General features: G+C 41.9%; 1 protein-coding gene across 5 annotated transcripts in view; it reads left to right on the top strand.

Annotated features, from left to right (window-relative positions):
- Positions 1-20391, top strand: part of SLC9A6 (solute carrier family 9 member A6) — a 55010-nt gene that overhangs the window by 25768 nt on the left and 8851 nt on the right. For all 5 annotated transcript variants that reach the window (XM_027092474.1, XM_027092475.1, XM_027092477.1 and 2 more), the window contains 5 exons: positions 1717-1830; positions 7663-7774; positions 8695-8848; positions 14761-14791; positions 17066-17145. In XM_027092474.1, coding sequence (XP_026948275.1) covers positions 1717-1830; positions 7663-7774; positions 8695-8848; positions 14761-14791; positions 17066-17145 — 491 coding nt within the window. The remainder of the gene's footprint in view (positions 1-1716; positions 1831-7662; positions 7775-8694; positions 8849-14760; positions 14792-17065; positions 17146-20391) is intronic.

Genomic DNA, 20391 nt, shown 5'->3' with positions numbered 1-20391 from the left:
TTATAACTGCAAGCTTGTACCTTTTGACCACCTTCATCCCATTCCCCCTCTCCCCACAACTTGCCTTTGGTAACCACAAATCTGATTTCTTTTCTATGAGTTTGTTTGTTTGTTTTGAAGTATAATTGACCTACAACACTATGTTAGTTCCTGTTATACAACATAGCAATTTGGTTTTCCTATACATTTCAAAATGATGACCATAAGTCTAATTACCATCTGTTACTGTACAAAGATATTACATAGTTATTGACTGTATTCCTCACACTGTACATTTCATCCCCATGACTCATTTATTTTGCAATTTGAAATTTGTACCTCTTAGTCTCCATCACCTATTTCTTTCCTTCCCCCACCCCCAACTCCTCTGGCCACCACCTGTTTGTTCTCTGTATCTGTAACTCTTTTTCTGTTTTGTTATATTTCTTCTTTTTTTTGGTTTTTAGATTCCACATATAAGTGAAATCATATAGTATTTGTCTTTCTCTGACTTATTATACTTAGCATAATACCCTCTAGGTCCATCCGTGTCATTGCAAATGGGAAGAATTCATTCCTTTTCATGGTTGAGTGATATTCCATTGGGTACACACACACACACACACACACACACACACACACACACACACCACATCTTCTTTATTCATTCATCTATTGATAGGCAGTTAGGTTGCTTCTGTACCTTGGCTATTGTAAATAATGCTGCAGTGAACAGTGGGGTGCATATATTTGCTGAGCTCTTAAGTTCAAATGCATTTTACCCCCACCATGTTTATTTTATTTTATTTTTTTTTTGCGGTATGCGGGCCTTTCACTGTTGTGGCCTCTCCCGTTGCGGAGCACAGGCTCCGGACGCGCAGGCTCAGCAGCCATGGCTCACGGGCCCAGGCGCTCCGCGGCATGTGGGATCTTCCCAGACCGGGGCACGAACCCGCGTCCCATGCATCGGCAGGCGGACTCTCAACCACTGCGCCACCAGGGAAGCCCCCTACTAGCTTTATATATGGTTGATTTATTACCTTTATTGTATATTTGCCTTTACCAATGAGATTTCTTCTTTTGTAATTTTCATGCTTCTAGTTGTGGCCTTTTCATCACAGTGATGTGAACAGGTGGAGGTGGGCAGGCAGCAGGGGAGGGTACAGAGCACCAGGCTATAATGTGTAAGCCCTACTCCCTCAGTGAGGGCTGAGACCCATGTAAAAAGTGAAATCACATGGCAAGGTGCTGTTGTGAGAGTCGTCATGAAGCATTCTGTGCCAGGATAAAAGGATTTGAACTGGATCTTACAGCCCGTAAAGAGGGACGTGTCTTGGAACTGCCATATTTTTAGGGATTGCAGGGTTACCAGTTAGGGCTCTTTCACAGCATTATGGGTGGGAACTGATGAAAGTTAGACTAAGGCAATGGCAGGGACAGCAAAGAACATTGCAAAAGAAAAATTGGCAGGGTTTGCAGGATTAGGACAAGAATGACTGAATATGGGGATTGAAGAAGGGAAGCTGACTGGGGAAGTGAAGGGGTGACATTTCTGGCTTTTTCTGTGGGCCCAGAAAAATGTCATCTCTACATTTGCTCCCCTCTGAATCATGAGTTTGGGGGGATATACATGAACGTTACATATTTGAAGTATCTGTTTCAATATCTTAGTAATACTCATGTTTTCAAATTATGTAACTTTATTTACTGGACTAACCTTTTAAAATTTCGTTTCAGTTGTTTGAGCTTCTCAATTTCTTGGCAGAGAATTTCATCTTCTCCTACATGGGACTGACACTGTTCACATTCCAGAATCATGTCTTTAACCCAACATTTGTGGTAGGAGCATTTGTATCCTTTATTATGTGTTCCATTTTGGAAACTTCTTTTTAAATTGAGATTTGCATGGGTTTTCTGGAGGGGTGATTGATAAGAATACAGTTAAATATATAAAATTTTCCTCTGAGTAAAGCAAATCAGGATTTCAACTTTTTTATCTATTCTATTCTATTTCCATTTTTTGTTTATCACACAAATAATACTAACAGATTGAAATGACAGAAAAAAAGTCTCCTGCCATTCTGCCAACCCCAAAAGATAAAACTGTTTGTCCTTGATTACTGAAGGGAAGAAAGAGAGATTGGATGGTGGGGAGAAGTTTGCAGTCTGCCACAGGGCAGTAGTTGAAAGATGATGAAAGATGGAAGGAGGATCACCCACCCCTCCCTCCTTCCTTCCCTCCCTCCCTCCCCCCATCTCTCTCTCTCTCTCTCTCTCTCTCTCTCTCTCTCTCTCTCTCTTGAGTTTTTAAAACCCAGCTGAAAAGGAGAAGCTGATTACATGAAAGACAGCAATCAATAGTGCCAGCCTCATGAGAAGGCAGGAGGAGATGGAACCCAAAGCATGTGGGGAGGGACGGGCCTTCAGTGGGAGGGAGCACAGCTCTGCCATTGTTCCAGGAAAGGGTAGGGTATGTAGAGATGAGGGTACATTTGCAAGATGGCGTTCCTGTCTGATTACTTCTATTTTTATCTGTAAAGTAGGAGGTGAGATCATCTGCTGAAAGTGAGATAGGAGCAGGTGGCCTATCAGTTATCTATTATATAACAAATTACCCTAAAACTTAGCAGCTTAAAACAACAAACATGCCTTATTTCACATGGTTTCTGAGAGTCAGAAATCTAGGAGCAGCTTCACTGGCTGGTTCTGGCTCCAGGATCCCTCCTGAGGTTGTAGTCATGCTGTGGGCTGGGGCTTCACTCTCTCGAGACTTGACTGGGGATGGAGGAGCCACCCCAACCTCACTGACATGGCTGTTAGCTGGAGGCTTCAGTTCTTCTCCGCGTGCACCTCTCCATGGGGCAGCGCACAACATAGCTTTCCCCAGAGTGGGTGAGCTGAGAGAGCACCAAGATGGAGGCCAAAGTGCCTTTTATGATCTAATCTTGGAGGTGATGTACCATCACCCCTTCTGCCATATTCTATTGGTCACACAGACAAAACCTGGTACAGTGTTAGCAGAGGCTATACAAGGGTGTGAATACTAGGGAACCCTCTAGGAGGCTGGCTCCCATAGGTGATAGGAGTTTTGAGAAGAAGGTTTGGAAATAGTGGTTGCAAGAGTGGGAAAGTGAGTTGACCAAAGGAATGCAGTAGAATCGCTGAGCAGTGTTAGGGACCCATTTGAGTTTGAGGAATAAGTATTAACAGTAGAATCAATCTGCCCCGTTGTATGACTTTGTCCAGGAGAATTTAGCTGTAAGCGTGGAGAAAATAGATAGCTGAGTCCGTCTGAGTTTGGTGTTTTGTCAGGTCGGTGCAATGAAAACAGAGGGGTAAGTGAATGCAAGGTATTGGAATGAGTTTTATTAAGATGTGGCTAAAAAAGGAAATGAAGAAGGGAGCGGACTGACTGATGGAAAAGTAGCAAGATCTTTGGACTGGAGGTCCCAGTGAGGTGGAAGAATTATCCGGGATAGGTGAACATGAAACATTGTGGTCAGAGAGAGAGATGTTCGAATTAGTGATTTTCAAAAGAAGTACTGTTTTTAAAAAAACACCTCAGAATGAAGATTCTGCCAAAAGAGATTGGCAGAAATATTTCTTTAATTAAAGCTCTAAGTAGGATCTGTGTTAGAAAGTGAAGTATTACTGAAATGCCATTCTGCAGTCTTAGTCTTCTGAGAATTAACTTCAGGCAAAAAATGATAAAGCCTTATTCATAAGAGAAGAACCTTAGCTGGAAGACTCCCATGAGATCAGTAACTTCATATCCTGCTAGTCTATGAGAAATTTTTTGAGCAGTCAAGTGGTTTGATCCACTATACTTATCCAGAAACAAGGCTAAATATTCTCTATAGGTTTCTGAGTCTGTTAGGAATTGAAGTTCCTCAATACAGAATCCTACCATGGAAATTGACTCTTACCAGGAGAGAGTTGCTCTCTTGCTGGCTATGTCTGTTAGGATATAGGTTTGGTTTCATGTGGCAATGACCCAAGTTAACCAAGGTTTAAAGAGGATAGAAATGTGTTTCTTTCTCATGGGAAAGTCTGGAGTGATGTGGCAAGCTCTGCTCCACAAAGTCAGTAGGGACCCAAGCAGCCTTACGAGCATCCTTAGGGAGTTGCCCTTGTTCTTAGGGTCCCAGGTGTCTCACCCCCACCAGAACATGCACACATCACTTCCACCTAACACCCATGGGCTACACCTCCCAGCAGAGGAGGCTGGGTGTCTATATACTCAGATGAAAATTGGAGGTGATGGGGAGGAGTATCTACTACTATTGAGGGAAGAAAAAATAGATATTGGGGATATAACTAGCGGTCACTGCCACATTGACCCACATGTTTTGTTGTTACTGTTTTATTTTCTTGTTTATTGTTTTTTTTTCAGAGAATCACTACTTTTAATAACCTTTGGATTCTAAACTAGTTTTAGATTTACAGAAAAATTGTGAATACAGAAAGTTCTCATATACCCCACATCCAGTTTCCCCTATTGTTAACATCTTACATTAGCATGGCATGCTTGTCACAATTAATAAACCAATATTGATACATTATTATTATTTTTTATTTATTTATTTATTTTTGCGGTACGCGGGCCTCTCACTGTTGTGGACTCTCCCGTTGTGGAGCACAGGCTCCGGACGTGCAGGCTCAGCGGCCATGGCTCACGGGCCCAGCCACTCCACGGCATGTGGGATCTTCCTGGACCGGGGCACGAACCAGTATCCCCTGCATCAGCAGGCGGACTCTCAACCACTGCGCCACCAGGGAAGCCCTTGAGACATTATTATTAACTGAAGTTCATACTTTATTCAGATCCCCAGAGTTTTTCCCTAATGTCCTTGTTCTCATCCAAAGTCCCATCCAGGCTGCCACATTTTGTCGAGTCATCATGCCTCTGGAGGTTCCAGTTGACTGTGACAGTTTCTCAGACATTCCTTGTTTTTGATGACCTTTGACAATTTTGATGGGGTACTGGTCAGGTATTTTTCAGGGTGTCCCACAACTGGAATTTGCCTGATGTTTTTCCCGTGTTTAGACCAGGCTTGTGTGTTCTTTGGGAGGAAGACCACAGAAGTAATGTACCATTCTCATCACATCATGGTAAGGGCACATACTTATCAGCATGTTAATAATGTGGGATTTGCCTGTCTTTCTTAATTCATGATATTGAGCATTTTCCATGCCCTTTATTGTTAAAAAAAAAAAAAGGAAAAGAAAACATGTGAGTAAAATATGCCTCTTGAAATTGTCTTCTTGAAAGGTTGCCTTCTTTGGAAATTTTTGGTCGATTTTTGACCCCCCAATTTTTTTGAGGGGAGGTGTCATTCATGGGTCTGCAATTATTGTGAATATTAAGTGACCATTAGCACTGTGTTTAAATCTGCTGTTGCAGGAAACGGCCAAAAGGCTGCAGCGTTTCTCCATTCCCAAGTCTGGTTACTAGGGCAGCAGAGCCTTCCCGGAAGTCGTGTTCCTAGGTTGTAAGTTAGCCTGGAATGTGCCAGGAAAACTCCCCCTAAGTTTATGCCTCACTACTTCTTGTTCGTTTTTTTTTTAATTAATTAATTAATTTATTTATTTTTGGCTGTGTTGGGTCTTAATCACTTAGCCTAGATAGTGTTTGTCAGGTTGCTCCATTGTAAAGTTCCTCAATTTCCCCCCTTTCTATGTTGTACTGCTTAGAAGGGAGTCACTACAGGGAGCCACACTTAGGGACTGGGGAGTTCAGTTCCACCGCCTCGAAGACAGAGTATCTAGAAAATTATTTGAAATTCTTTCCACGGGAGATTTTTCTATTCTCCCCCATTTATTGTTTGAAGCTATCACTTATTTATATCAGTACGAACTCATTGATATTTATTTTATACTTCAGGTTATAATACAGTACTTCTTTTAAAATTGTGTTGCTTGACCTGTTCCAGCTTTGGCCACTAGAAGCTCTTTCAGTGGGCTCCGGTGTCCCTTGTGTTTGTTTTGTTTTGTTTTGTTTTTGTTTAAATTTCTGTGAGTGCTTCCTCACTTTCTGGAACTATAAGGTGCTTCAGGCTCATCTTATATATTTTCTGCCCCAGCCCTAGAATCAGCCATTTCTCCAAGGAGCCCTGGTTCCTTTTATTGGGGAATGGTGTTAGAAACCAAGATCTGGGCTCTAGGTATGCTCAGTGCTACTGGGTGTCCTGGTTTCTAAGCCCTTCCAGCTGACAGAGGAGGAATATATATGTATATATTAGCTCCTGAATATATGTGTATCTATAAATATTTACATAGGTAGCCATCTGTATTTCTATTAAGCCAGATACCAATGTCTCCAACTCTAATCCGTTACCATATGGGTCATTCTAGCCTCCTCCCCTGCTGATCTGTGAATCCCCATTCCAATAGTGGGAAACCTGGCTCCCACCTTCTACCATCCATTACTTAACTGTTCCATTCCAGCATGCATAGTAATATCAGGATTGTTACCCAGTGCTCCCATGGGAAGCAACTTTATCAATGAGCATGTAATGCTTATCTGCAGTTCCTTTTGCCTTTAGTCCTACAAACTCCACGCATTTCCAAAGTTACTTAGGTCAGCACTGTTTTCCCCCACCTTCTTTTTTTTCCCCCACCTTCTTTTGTTTTTAATCTTAGATTTTCCTTTATATTCCTTTCAGAAAATGAGGTGGAGACTGTATTGTAACCCCTGAAACCAAAATTGTATTTTAAAGCAAGAGTCTCTATAGAGAGCAAACTGGAGAAAAAGACACTAAAATTGGTTTCTAGTTAAAACCATTCTTAATTCCAATTAAGCCTTCCCTTTGAAGCAGGGTGAAAGTGTAAACTCAGAGAAGTACATCAAGGTTAGCAGGAATTTCAGTGGTATGAGGTGTTTGAGCTGCCCTTTGTTCTGAGGAAGCAAGGGCAAGTTTAGCCAGTATTACTCTTCTCCCTACCAACACTGTCAGTTAAGATGAACTAGACTGTTATATTAGTAATCTTAAGGTTATGCCAAAGAAGCTCTGTTTTTAAACATGTTCCTATTCATCTAATGAATATCCTATATCTTAGACCTGCACTGTCCAATTTTGGTAGCAACTAACCACATGTAATTATTTAAATTTAAGTTAATGAAATTAAATGAAAATTTCAGTCACACTAGCCACACTTCAGGCACTCATCATGTTGGACAGTGCAGCTATAGTACTATCGTGGCAGAAAGTTCCATTGGACGGTGCTGAGTCAGACAGTGGAATCTAAAGACTGTTACAGGGAGGGGGAAGGGTAAGCTGAGATGAAGTGAGAGAGTGGCATTGACATATATACACTACCTAATGTCAAATACATAGCTAGTGGGAAGCAGCTGCATAGCACAGGGGGATAAAAGCTCGGTGCTTTGTGACCACCTAGAGAGGTGAGATAGGGAGGGTGGGAGGGAGGTACAAGAGGGAGGGGATATGGGGATATATGTATACATATAACTGATTCACTTTGTTATACAGCAGAAACTAACATACCATTGTAAAGCAATTATACTCTTGTAAAGATGTTAAAAAAATTTTTAAATTAAAAAAATAAGTAAAGACTGTGTGTTAGAAACTGAGCTCCCTAAGATAGTGTTTCACCATCTTGAAGGTATAGTGTAAAGAATGTTAATAATGAAAAGAATTATCCTTAACCTATTAATAATTTTAGATTGCTATTTTCTTGGGAAGAGCTGCCAATATTTATCCCTTGTCCCTCCTACTTAATTTGGGTAGAAGAAGTAAGATTGGATCAAATTTTCAACACATGATGATGTTTGCTGGTAAGTTATAATTCCCTCTCTTGCTTACTCCAAGAAACAACTCACAGTGCATACACCAACTTGATTTCGGACGGAAATGATATGCTGATAATGTGAGACTCCCTTAAATATTAAAGTTGCAACCTCCAGTAGAAAATTCTTTTTAAAAGTGTGCCATTCCCTTCTATGGGGATTTTTTCATGTTCTGGTTCCAAATTCCCAGTTCGGAACTATGTCACGTGTAGTGGAGGAGGTAAAGATGATGCATTTTCACACAAAAACCTGTATGTGAATGTTTACGGCAATTTGTAATTGCCAAAACCTGGAAACAGCCCAACTGTCTGTCTTCCAGTGAGTGAGGGAATAAGCAAACTGGTACATCCATGCCATGGAATGCTCCTCAGCACTAAAAAGAACAAACTAGTGATACACACAACAACATGCATGGACGTCAGAGGCATTATGCTGAGTGAAAGAAGCCAGGCTCAAATAGTTACATACCATATGTTCCATTTACGCAACGTTCTCAAAAAGACAAAAGCCCAGCGATGCAGAGCAGATCAGTGGTTGCTAGGGTTTGATAGGGTGACGAGAGGTTAGACTAAAATGAGGGTAGCACAAATGAATTTGGGAGAGGGGCGATGAAACCACTCTGTGTCTCACTTGTAGTAGTGGTCACACACCTCTATACATTTGTCAAAATTCATGGAACTGTACACTCAAAAGAGTGAACTTTAGTGTAAGTAAATTTTAAAACAGATTTCAAAAAATTGTTAAACGATCAATGCCTGTATCATCTGCTAATTCTTTTTGTATTTGTTTGTATATACTTTTGTATGTTAAAATATATTACGTATTTGTTCATGCTCTTCTAAGGTCTCAGAATGTGCCCTATTTCTCTGAATTTATGAAGCTCGCATTGTCCTTCCATTCCCTTGTAGGCCTTCGTGGTGCAATGGCATTTGCCTTGGCCATTCGAGATACTGCCACTTACGCCCGCCAAATGATGTTCAGCACCACACTTCTGATTGTGTTTTTTACTGTGTGGGTGTTTGGTGGTGGTACCACCGCCATGCTGTCATGCTTGCATATAAGGTAAGTAGTGAGGGGCCCTCATTTTAATATTAAAATATAATATGGGTTGTTTTAATCATGAGACAATTTTGAGCTTTGACAGGTCTCTAATATTTCGTTTCTTTTAAAAAGTATATAACATGTAGTACAGAAAAAAATGGAAAACATGCAAAAGAAGAATAAAAACTGTTGTTAACACTTTTGAGGGATGTCTTGCTAGACCTCTTGCTGTGCTTTACATATTTTTTTAACAAAAATGGGCAACACTTCAGGTACTCTTGTAAACTGATTTTTAAATGTAATATAGCATAGACATTTATGTTAGTAAATATCATTATTTTAGTGGCTGCATATATTATAATTTATTAACCAAATCCCTACCATTGGACTTTTGTATTGTTTCTAGGATTTTGCTGTTATGGCTAACAATTGAGGATTTTGCTCTTACTGAGTGTGAACGTTTGTAAATGCATACACCATTGTGCACTTATCAATTTCCTTAGGATGCATTCCTAAAAAGTGGAATTGCTTGGTCAAGGGATATGCCTCTATTTAAGGTTTATGATCCGTATTACCAGACCGGATCAAAAATCTTCTTATATTTGCAGTATATGAGGCAGTCCGGTTTATCCCAACCCCAATCACAACTGGATATTGTCATTCTTTCTCATCTTCATGATCAGCATGGTTCCTGACCTGACAATCCAAGGCCAAGGTTGTGACGTCTTAGTCTTGAATGTACACTAGTTAATGTATTCAATTGGAAAGCTCCCTTGTATCTCAAGAGTTCTGCCTTTGTTTCCATGGGTATAGCAGTGTATGTTGCTAAAGCCTTCGTAGATTTTACTTCTGTGTTTGGCTGTAACTTCATAGACCTTAAGAGCTACTGAGCTTCCAGCATGTGTAAGGTTCATTAGAAAAAACAGTATTTCACATCTTATAGAATCTGTTCTCCATTTTTTTTCATTCTATTATGCCTTTCTCTTAACACTCTAAATTGCAGCCGGCGCTCAGACTTTGAACGTTGTTACTGCCTTTCTCTCCCTTTACTGTTCAAATCCCTTTCTTACAATTCCTGTGCTGTTATTGTAGATAATTGAAAATACACCAAAATAATGTTCTTGTAACCCTGATTATTACTTCAGGGAGGACCTGGCATTTGTTGAGCACCTACTATGTGCTAGGCATTGTGCTAGGTACATTTTACGTATTTGTCTAATGACAATCGCTCCATTTACAAGTGAGGAAATAGAGGCTTAGAAAGTTTCTAAGTTATTCAAGGTCATACATATCATTAAGTGGTGGACAGAGGAGCCTCCAGTCTCACTTAATTTCTCCTAGAATGCTGCATCAAGAAATGAGGGTGGTCCATTTTTGAAGGATTAAACTCCTTTTTTTCCTCAAGAGCTTGTAAATGAAGGCTCTTCCTTATTCTACTAAGAACAACAAAATTAAATGTGAGATAATTTAGGAAAAATAACAGTCTTAAGTGGAGTCTCAGTGTTTAAGTAGAATCAGTTCTCTTCCCTAACTGCCTTCCACGTAAACCAAACCAAATACCCACGCTTACCCCCCGCCAAAAAAAACCCCACAAAAACCTACCTATTCACATAAAGTCGAATCTACCTCACCAGCTTTGCAAGCTTTTTGGCTCCATCTTGCCTGTCCTGTAGCATAGTTTGGCATTCAGTTGTATCCATTACTTTACAGTCTTAGGTTAACTCTTGTTACTGTTGTTGCTGTTTGGGGGGGTTTTTTTGGCCTCTTTTCAAACAGAGACTGGAATTTAAGTTTTTCTTACCTCCCCCCAAATTTGTCTAGTACAACTGTGAGGATACTAAAAAGTCCTCCAGGTTTAAAATTCATGCAGGATCAGACCTGACTTTGAGTTCTTGCCCCTTCGTTTAGTAATTCTGTGATCTTGAGCAAGTTCTTTAACCTTTCTCAGCCTCAGGTTCCCTGTTTGTGACGTGTGTAACAGTACCTCCCTCCCAGGGTTGTTGTAAGGATTCAGTGAGCTAATTAATGTCTGTAAAGCCTTTTATTCATTCATTCGATAAATACTGATTGAGAACCAACTATGTGCCATGGTTCTCTAACTTAGTGGTTCTCAACTGGGGGTGATCCCCCCCGCCAGGGACATTTGGCAGTGCCTGGAGACATTTTTGATTGTCACAATCTAAGAGGGGAGGCCAAGGATGCTGCTGAACGTCCTCCAGTGCCCAGAGCAGCCCTCACAACAAAGAATGATCTGGACCAAGATGTTGGTAATGCGAAGGTTAAGAGACCCTGGTCTGGAGAGGTGCAGTGGTAGTAATAAGATAGAAGAGGTCCCTGGTCTTATAATGTCTATACTGTGGTGGAAGAAGACAGATAGTAAGCTAGCAAGTAAATAAATGAAGATGACAATTTTAGATGATGTTAAATGCTATGATGGCAAACAAGGTACTATGATAGTAGCTGGGGATAGATGTATTTTATAGGTGGAGATCAAGAAAGGTCTCTCTGAGGTTAGATTTGAGCTCAGTCTACCTGAATGACAAGATGATGCCAGTTAAATGGTGAGCAGGAGGAAGAGCAGTCCAGGCAGAGGGGAGAGCATGTGCAAAGGCCCTGAGGTAGGCACAAATGTAGCCTATTGAATGGAAAGGAACAAAGCCCACCTAGCTGGACTACAGTGACTGAAGGGTAGGTAGGAAACGAGGTGGGCAAGATCCTTTAGGGGCAGGGGTTGGCAAACGTGTCCTGTAAAGGGCCAGAGAGTAATATTTTAGGCTTTGAAGGCTGTATGGCCTCTGTCTCAGCTACTCAACTCCAGCGTGAAAGTCCCATAGACAATATGTGAATCAGTTGCCGTGGCTGTGTTCCCACAAGACTTTATTCACAAAAGCGGGAGGTGCACCGAATTGGCCTGTGGGCTGTAGTTTGTGGACCCCTGCTATCGGGTCCTGTAGGACACGGTAAGGAGTTTGGATTTTAAAATCGAAATTGGCAATCTTGTAGGATTTGAAAGCAAGAAAGTGACATGATCTGTCCTGTTGCGTGGACAACGGCTCCTCAGTGAGTGAGAGCCAGCCAGCTCTTCGTAGGTCCTTTCGCATAGTCTGTGACAGTCACCTTTGGCTCCTTGTCATTTACCACACATACTTTGCATTTCTCCATCTCCAAACCTTTGCTCACACTGTTGCCTCTGCCTGAAATTCTCTTTCACTCCCAGGAGATGGCACAGCTCAAACGCCTCCTCCTTTTGCCCTCTTCTTTTCTCTCAGCACCACTCTTCCATCTGCATGGAGTACCTCTGTTACAGTACGTGTTTTGGTCAGCCTTGTAATAATGATATTGTTATAAGAGCTGCCATTTAGAGAATGTTAGTGACGTATGGGACACTGTTTTAAAATCTTTAGACACATTTTCTTGTTTGATCCTTGCAGCGACTCTGTGTGGGGTCTGTCATCCCCATTTTCCGGGTGATCGAACTGCGGTTCATAGGGCTGCATAACTTGACTGAATTCAAACAGCTAGAAAGGAGATGAGGTCAGATTGGAACCCAGCCCTCCTGGATTGCAAAGCCCTTAGGGATTATGCTCTAGTTGTATCTGTCTCCCCCACTAGTCTGTGAGCTCCTTGAGGGCAGAGCCGTGTCTAATTCATGTCTATGCCCTGTGCTTAGCACAGTGCCTGGCAGATAATAACTGCTCTGAGAAATTTTATTACCTTGAATTGGCCTCCAGTACTGTTCCATCTGAGAATTACAAATGTGCTGTCTTCAGGGGGCTTTCCTGGTGGTGCAGTGATTAAGAATCTGCCTGCCGAGCTTCCCTGGTGGCGCAGTGGTTGAGAGTCCGCCTGCCGATGCAGGGGACACGGGTTCGTGCCCCGGTCTGGGAAGATCCCACATGCCGCGGAGCAGCTAGGCCCATGAGCCATGGCGTCTGGAGCCTGTGCTCCGCAATGGGAGAGGCCACAGCAGTGAGAGGCCCGCATACTGCAAAAAAAAAAAAAAAAAAAAAAGAATCTGCCTGCCAATGCAAGGGACACAGGTTCGAGCCCTGGCCCGGGAAGATCCCACATGCCGCGGAGCAACTAAGCCTGTGCACCACAACTACTGAGCCTGAGCTCTAGAGCCCGCAAACCACAACTACTGAGCCCACGTGCCACAACTACTGAAGGCTACACGCCTAGAGCCCGTGCTCCACAGCAAGAGAAGCCACGACAATGAGAAGCCCACGCACCGCAACAGAGTAGCCCCCGCTCACCCCAGCTAGAGAAAGCCCGCACACAGCAACGAAGACCCAATGCAGCCAATAAATAAATAAATAAATAAAATTTATTTAAAAAACCAGAAAAACAAAAAAACCCAAATGTGCTGTCTTCAAGACCACTAGATGTCACTTGAGATACACAAATGTGATTAGAGTTTAATCTGGCTAAGAAGATATTAAACAGCTTCTGGCCATCTTAACAAGGAAGAAATGAGCGTTTCTTTCAATTCTGAAGCTGGTCGTGGCCATCTGTTTTCAAGTCTTTGGCCCTGATTCACTTGCCTTCCAGATAAGGTCGTGCATCATTTTCCTCCCTTCGGTGTTACTGGGCTGCTCCTGCTACAGCTTCTCACACTGCTATTTTTACTGTGTTGTCTGTAGTAGTGACCTTAATCGATAAACATTTGAGCACCTATTGTGTGTCAGGTACTGTGCTAGACTCTGGGGATACGGAGATGAACTGGGACATGGCCTTTATCCTCAAGGAGCTCACAGTCTTTTGGGGGAGACTGACCGGTAAATAACTATACTGTGCTAAGTATTATAATAAAGGAATCTAGAAAGTGCTGTAAAAGCACAAAGGAAAAGTCCCGCCTGAAGGGGCCATAGAATGGTTCCTTTGGAACTTGAAAAAGGAGGACAAAAAAAAAAATAAGGGGCAGTACATTTCCGATAGAGGGAACACCATGAGCGGAGGCGTGGAAGCTCAGGGGAGGACAGGATTTGGGGAGAGGAGCAGTCGGTCTGGCTAACAGCGGGTATGTGGGCGAGGATGAGGGGAAAGCTAGGCTGGAGCAGCGGGGGAGGCTAGCTTGTAGAGTCTTGCATGCCACACAAAGGACTTTAGACTTGACCCTCTGGGTTGCAAGCTGCTCTCAGAGTCTTTTGTCCAGGGAACAAGCCAGTGAGTTAGTTCTCTGCTTTAGATGGCTAACTCTAGAGGAGAGCCTGGCAGCTGGGCAACCTTACAGCCAGTTGCTCCAGACCCCACGAGTCAGAATGAGGCCCGAGCTTGAGCAGTTGGAAAGGAGAGAAGACCTGAGAAACAGTTTAGGGGAAGAATGAGCGGGGTTGGTGAGTGCTCGTGCTGAGGGGGTAGAGGAGTCAAAGAGAGCTTCTTCATAATGAAGCTGTTCCCTGGGATACGGAAAGCAGATAAGAAAGAATTCTGAAGAACCAAGGCTAATGTCTGTCCATTAGCCTATGGGAAAACCCCTGTAATTGGACCCTCTCTGCAGTCATAAGAGGATGTTGCCGTGAGAGCCAAGAGGTCCGAAAACATGCAGCTCCCTCCTGGAACTGCATTGGGCCAGCCTTGTTTTTGGAACTACGTTGTAGTTCTTATTCAACCACTGGGGCAATGCTGCTTTCCCTGACTCCTGCTTGTAGTGGACTTACAGAAGAAAAAGTTCTTTTTCTGAAACTGGTAAGTGGGATTGGATTGCAGGAAGAGAATATTAGTAGACCCTGCTTGCCTTAGGGTCCAAGCCGTGCTAAGGAGAGTGGTGGGAGCCAAAAGTCTACGTCACCAGCCATCGAGAAGCACGAAAATATTAAGCATTCCATAGCTTCTGCGTTGAGAAAAGTAGTTGCCTGACAGTGCCCATATGTGAATAGACAATTTTTCTTTTGACTGCAAGATCTCATTTTCCTTTTGTGTTTCTCCTTTAGGGTTGGTGTTGATTCAGACCAAGAACATTTGGTAAATATGCATTTGTGTTGTCTCTGGCATTTCTGTCAAATGTGTAGTCGCTTGGAAAGAAAACAAATCTACTGTAGACTTCATGTCACTATTATTTAGATCCTGTCCTATTTGCATCAGCTTTTAACTGACATCATTCCTGGCTTTTCTCACTGCTCGATAGAGACAAAACTGAATTTTAGGCAGCGTGTGGTTATCAAGGGTGACAGCTCTCCTATCTTTGGGCCAACCTGGGCTTTGGCCACAGACGAGAGCAGTCCCTTAAGTGCTCCTGGGTTTTCAAGTGACTGCTCTGGCACGGGGAGCCTTTTTCCACTTTGGTTTGCGCATGAAGGCTTGTCTCTGATGTAAGCCCCACTCCAGCTGCTCTTCCTGTGTAACTTTCAAATTGGATGACCAGCAGCTGCCCTTGAGAACTGCCCAGAAGCGTTGGACTCTTCAGCCAGTCTTTCCTGCCTGTTCAGGAGAATGTGCTTTCTTACCCCGTGCCTCAGCCTTGCCCATGTTTCCTTGCTTACTTCCATGTGTCACTTTCTCAGTTGTTCCTCTGAACCTGAACCTGGTAGACTGAATGCAGTGTGACTCAGTGCCTTCCCTAGACTGACCACCCTTTTCTGGTATTTTCCCGCCACTTGTTAATGCTTTCTGAGCACCACTGACTATATGCCTCTGCCCTAGACATGAGATGGGGAATCACAGAAATGAGGTTTTTGAAGATGGAAAGCATCTCTTTAAAAACACAGTTCTTTTTCTTGTCTGAAACAAGCCCTGGTTTATTTGTCTTCAGAGTGTAGTTTAAAAATGTTTTTTATCAGATTCATTTCCTGAATGCTAATTTTGCTAGCTATTGAGTGCTGAGTGTGTACGTGACATAGTAAGTACTTGCCCCTTTTGTGGTCAGAACCTTAAAGTATAATTTCATGGGCTTGCACTATTTGTACAACAAGGCTGGATAAATTCCCATGACGGTGAGCTGCTGGGGTGCTTTCCAAGGGGCAATAGCTCCTCAGTGCCTCCACCCCCATGGCCAAACAAGAAGAGTTACCAAACAGGCCCTCGGACAAGTGCTTGGTCACCATCTGCGAAAGTCTCCACTTGCTATGTCCCCTCTGTCGCCACAGAGGACAAATGGAAATGGAGTGACAGGGAGAGAGCCAGGTAGGTGAGTAGCAGCTGTGACATCCAGGGAAAAAAATCTCATTTTTACCTTGCCCTCAAAACCGTATGGATGCCTTGGCTCAGTATATTGTTTACTCAGTATTTCGAGTGTCCACTGGGAAGCCCAGAGGAAGATTTTAGTAACTACGGAGCGTGTGGGAGTTGGGTGTACAGGTGCTCATGTGGTGAGAGGATCATGTGAGATTTACAGATTCGTCGCTCTTCAAAAAGCGGAGACATACAAACCAATGCCTCCTGATGTGAAAGGAAATATGGGTGATTCTCCGCTCTTGTAAGCCCATACAGTGTTCTCAAACATTTTTATATTGTCTATGTTTTGATACATGTTGAGAGGAAGATTCATTTATTTTGAAGACCAGGAAGAACAGGAACCAAAAGCCAGAATCTAAACTCCGTACTCTTCGAAAGTCTCGGAAACATAGAACATTCATGATGGATAGAGCCTTCGAGTAACATTGTATACATGAAAAAACTCCGCTGGAGAGAGGGAAAGGGAGTTGCCCAACTAGTTCGTGTCAGAGCCGAGAGGAACCAGGTGGCCTAACAGCGCCACTGCTGGCCGACCGCATCATATTACACATAAGGACCCAGTTGATGTTTTGGGGGAGCTGTTTTTGAAGCTGCTTGCTGTTACTTTTCCCTCCTACCCAGTCAGGCTTAACATGGAATTTCCCTACTTACTTACATTTTGCTAGTGTTCTAAGAACATAGTAGCAACTTTGAAAATGCCAGTTAACTTTGGGACCCATGACAACTCCCAGAGATCGGGATGTTGATGGGATGTTTTCTACTTAAGGTGCAGTTCACATGGGTGTAAGCCTTTCAGATTTAGGGGATGGATTATCCCACACTGATTTTTTTAAATGCCAGTAGACTCATAAATCAGTAAGCAGCCTGAGTAATAGAAGTGTTCAGAAAAACACTTCAATTTTTTATTCCCAAGCTGCAGTGTACAAGCTATTAAATTTCTCATGTTACCCATGTTGGAGAGTATCTCGTATGCGGTAGGCTATGTTCCTGATTCTACAAAGAAATGACTCTTAACTAAATGTGTTTTTATCTTTGTGTATGTATTGATTTATAATCTGTTTGCAGGGTATTCCTGAAAGTGAAAGAAGAACTACCAAAGCAGAGAGTGCCTGGCTTTTCCGGATATGGTATAACTTTGATCATAAGTATCCTTAACTGAGAAAAAAAATGACAGTGTGGACGTGGACGCTAGAGTTTAATGGAACAATGGTTTTGACCACTCTCTTCCTGAACTGGAATATAAAACCTGCCTTTGGTCTTCCCTTTCCCCTTCAGTGTAGTAGAGAAGGTTACCAGAGGAAACCCACACAGATGAATCCTCTGAAAACCCATGGAACCAGTAAGGACTGGTTATTGCAGAAGCTTGCTGTATGCAGGGACTCAGGAGCCCTTATGATAGACTTGTTTTGATATATAGGTTTATTTATTGAGCAAACTTTAATATTTATTGTCCTTTAGCTAATCGAGTGAATGCCGCAAAAGGGATTTGTTGGTGTTTGTCCGTGTGCTTGTTAGAGTAAAAGAGGAAAGACTGCCTTAGGAAAAAACATGAGAATGAGAAATTCAGTGATGCTAGGTACCGCAGTAGTCAGCGATGTCGTTTTTTCTCTGACCTTTCCACAGACTGGGAGATTCTCCTCTCCATTCAGAATGCCAGTGCTTCATTGTTTACCAATTTCCTTCTTGTCCTATCGTAACAGTCTTCTTCATAGCTATACTTTGGGTCGGGCTATATATAATAACCTGTTTAAATCATGCCTTTTAAAAAACATTTTATCACTCACTATTTATTAAAATTAATTTCTTATTTGAAAGTTGAACTAGAAAAAGGGACCATGGAGTTCTTTCTGGCTGAGACTTATCAGTAAGGGAATCAAAACCTGGTTTATGTTCCATTGAAGCAAATTTGGGACAACCATGTAAAATGTTTTTCCCTTGCTTTTGACTTTCTGATCAAAACCTTCTATGTTTACAAAAAATGCGCTTGACAATTATCATTAGAAGCTACTGTTTACTATATTCTGTTTGCTAGATTTTTACATTCACTTTTTACGAGGACTCAAAATTAATATACGGGAACATGAATACTCGCTTATCTATGGTATTAAGACTCCTATTAGAGGGAGAGAGATCCTGGCTCCTTAAAATTGTTTAATGAGGGCTTCCCTGGTGGCACAGTGGTTGAGAGTCCACCTGCCGATGCGGGGGACACGGGTTCATGCCCTGGTCCGGGAAGATCCCACATGCCGCGGAGCAGCTGGGCCTGTGAGCCATGGCCGCTGAGCCTGCGCGTCCAGAGCCTGTGCTCCGCAATGGGAGAGGCCACAACAGTGAGAGGCCTGCGTACCGCAAAAAAAAAAAAAAAAATTGTTTAATGATTATGTCATTACTTTTGGCTCCATTATCAGCATTTTGGGTATAAGCCACTCCCATATCTCTTGGGATTTTTTTCATCCTTCTGATTTAACAAAAATTGTTTAGTTTTTCCTTCATAAATGTTTTGTATATTTTCTGCATAATATACAAAATAATTAAATGATCCTAATGTAGAGAAAGAGTAGAATAATATTTTTTTATATTCTTATAGAAGTGACCACCAAGAATTGTTTGACTCAGTACTACTAGACTAAGACTTGGTAATTTTAATACCTAGTGCCCTAGTATAATTAATCATTCATCATTCTAGATTTCAGTTCCTTTGTGCAGTCCGTTTGTTCATTTGTTATAATTGAGATATAACTTAAATACAGTAATGTATACAAATCTTAAAGGTATGGCTTAATGAATTTTGACTTATGTATACACCTGTGTGCCTGCCACCCATATAAAGATACGAAGAACATTTCAAGCACCCCAGAAGGCTCCCTGTTTTCCCTGCAGTCAGTAATGACTTCCCTGAAGGCCTTACAGCCAAAAGGGTGGCCACTGTTCTGATTCCTTGCAACATGGATTAGTTTTACCTATTTTTGATCTTCATATAAATGGAATTATATACTATGTATTACTTTATGTTTTGCTTCTTTCAGTCAACATTGTGTAACTTATCTATATTGTTGCCTGTACCAGTAATTCATTCTTTATCATTGCTGTGTAGTGTTCCATAAATAGTATGAATATACTACGGGGTTTTGGTTTTTGGGGGTTTTCTTTTTTTTTTTTTTTGGTTAAGGATATCTCAGAAACTATTGTTGATAAACGTTTAGGTTGTTTCCTGCTTTTGACGATTATAAATAAAGCTAAACATTTGTACATCTTTTTTTAAAAAAATAATCTTTTAATTAATTAATTTATTTATGGCTGCGTTGGGTCTTCGTTGCTGCGGGAGGGCTTTCTCTAGTTGCGCTGAGCGGGGGCTGCTCTTCATTGTGGTGCGCGGACTTCTCACTGCGGTGGCTTCTCTTGTTGCGGAACATGGGCTCTAGGCACACGGGCTCAGTAGTTGCAGCACGTGGGCTCAGTAGTTGTGGCTTGCGGGCTCTAGAGCATAGGCTCAGTAGTTGTGGCGCATAGGCTTAGTTGCTCCGCAGCGTGTGGGATCTTCCCCGACCAGGGCTTGAACCCGTGTCCCCTGCACTGGCAGGTGGATTCTTAACCACTGCGCCACCAGGGAATTCCCTGTTTGTACATCTTTTGATGAACATAGGCACTCATTTCTCTTGGGTATATACCTAGGAATGGAATTTGGAGCAAGTGTATGTTTAGCTTTAATAGATATTGCCAACCTGTTTTCCAGAGTGGTTGTAACCAATTTACACTCCCACCAGCAAGTTAAGTTGTTCCACATCTTCTCCAAAACTTGGCATTGGCCAGCATTTGAAATTTTAGCCATTTCAGTGGGTGCGTGGTGATATCTCACGTGGTTTAATTTGCATTCCTCTGATGAGGTTTCCTTTCATATGTTTATTGGCCATTTGGATATCCTCTTTTATGAAGTGTGTCTGTTCGGTTCTTTTGCTCACTATTTAATTGAACTGTCTTATCTTTTTTTTATTTACTTGTAATTCTTTCTACATTCCTGAATTGAGTTCTTTGTTAGTTATATGTATTGTGACTATCTTCTCCCAATCTATAGCTCACCTTTTCATTTTTGTAATCCTGTCTTTTGAGGAACAGAAATTCTTCATTTTAATGAAGTTTATTTCATTAATCTTTTCTTTTATGGTTAGTGCTTTTTGTGTCTTAAGAGATCTTTTATATCCCAAGGTCATGAAGATATTTTCCTATGTTTTCTTCTAAACATATGATTGTCTTAACTATCACATTTAAGTCTTCGATACATTACAAATTGATTTTTGTGTATAGTGTGAGGTGTGGGTCAAGACCTATTTTTTCCCATACGAGTATTCAGTTGACCCAGCACCGTTTATTGGAAATGCCATCCTTAACCCACT

Source organism: Aethalodelphis obliquidens, unplaced genomic scaffold, assembly GCF_003676395.1.
Source record: "Aethalodelphis obliquidens isolate GAN/ISIS:26980383/991018 unplaced genomic scaffold, ASM367639v1 scaffold78, whole genome shotgun sequence".
NCBI classification, from domain to species: Eukaryota; Metazoa; Chordata; class Mammalia; order Artiodactyla; family Delphinidae; genus Aethalodelphis; species Aethalodelphis obliquidens.
The sequence above is the reverse complement of the archived record's forward strand: the minus strand, read 5'-3'. Positions and strand labels throughout refer to the sequence as shown.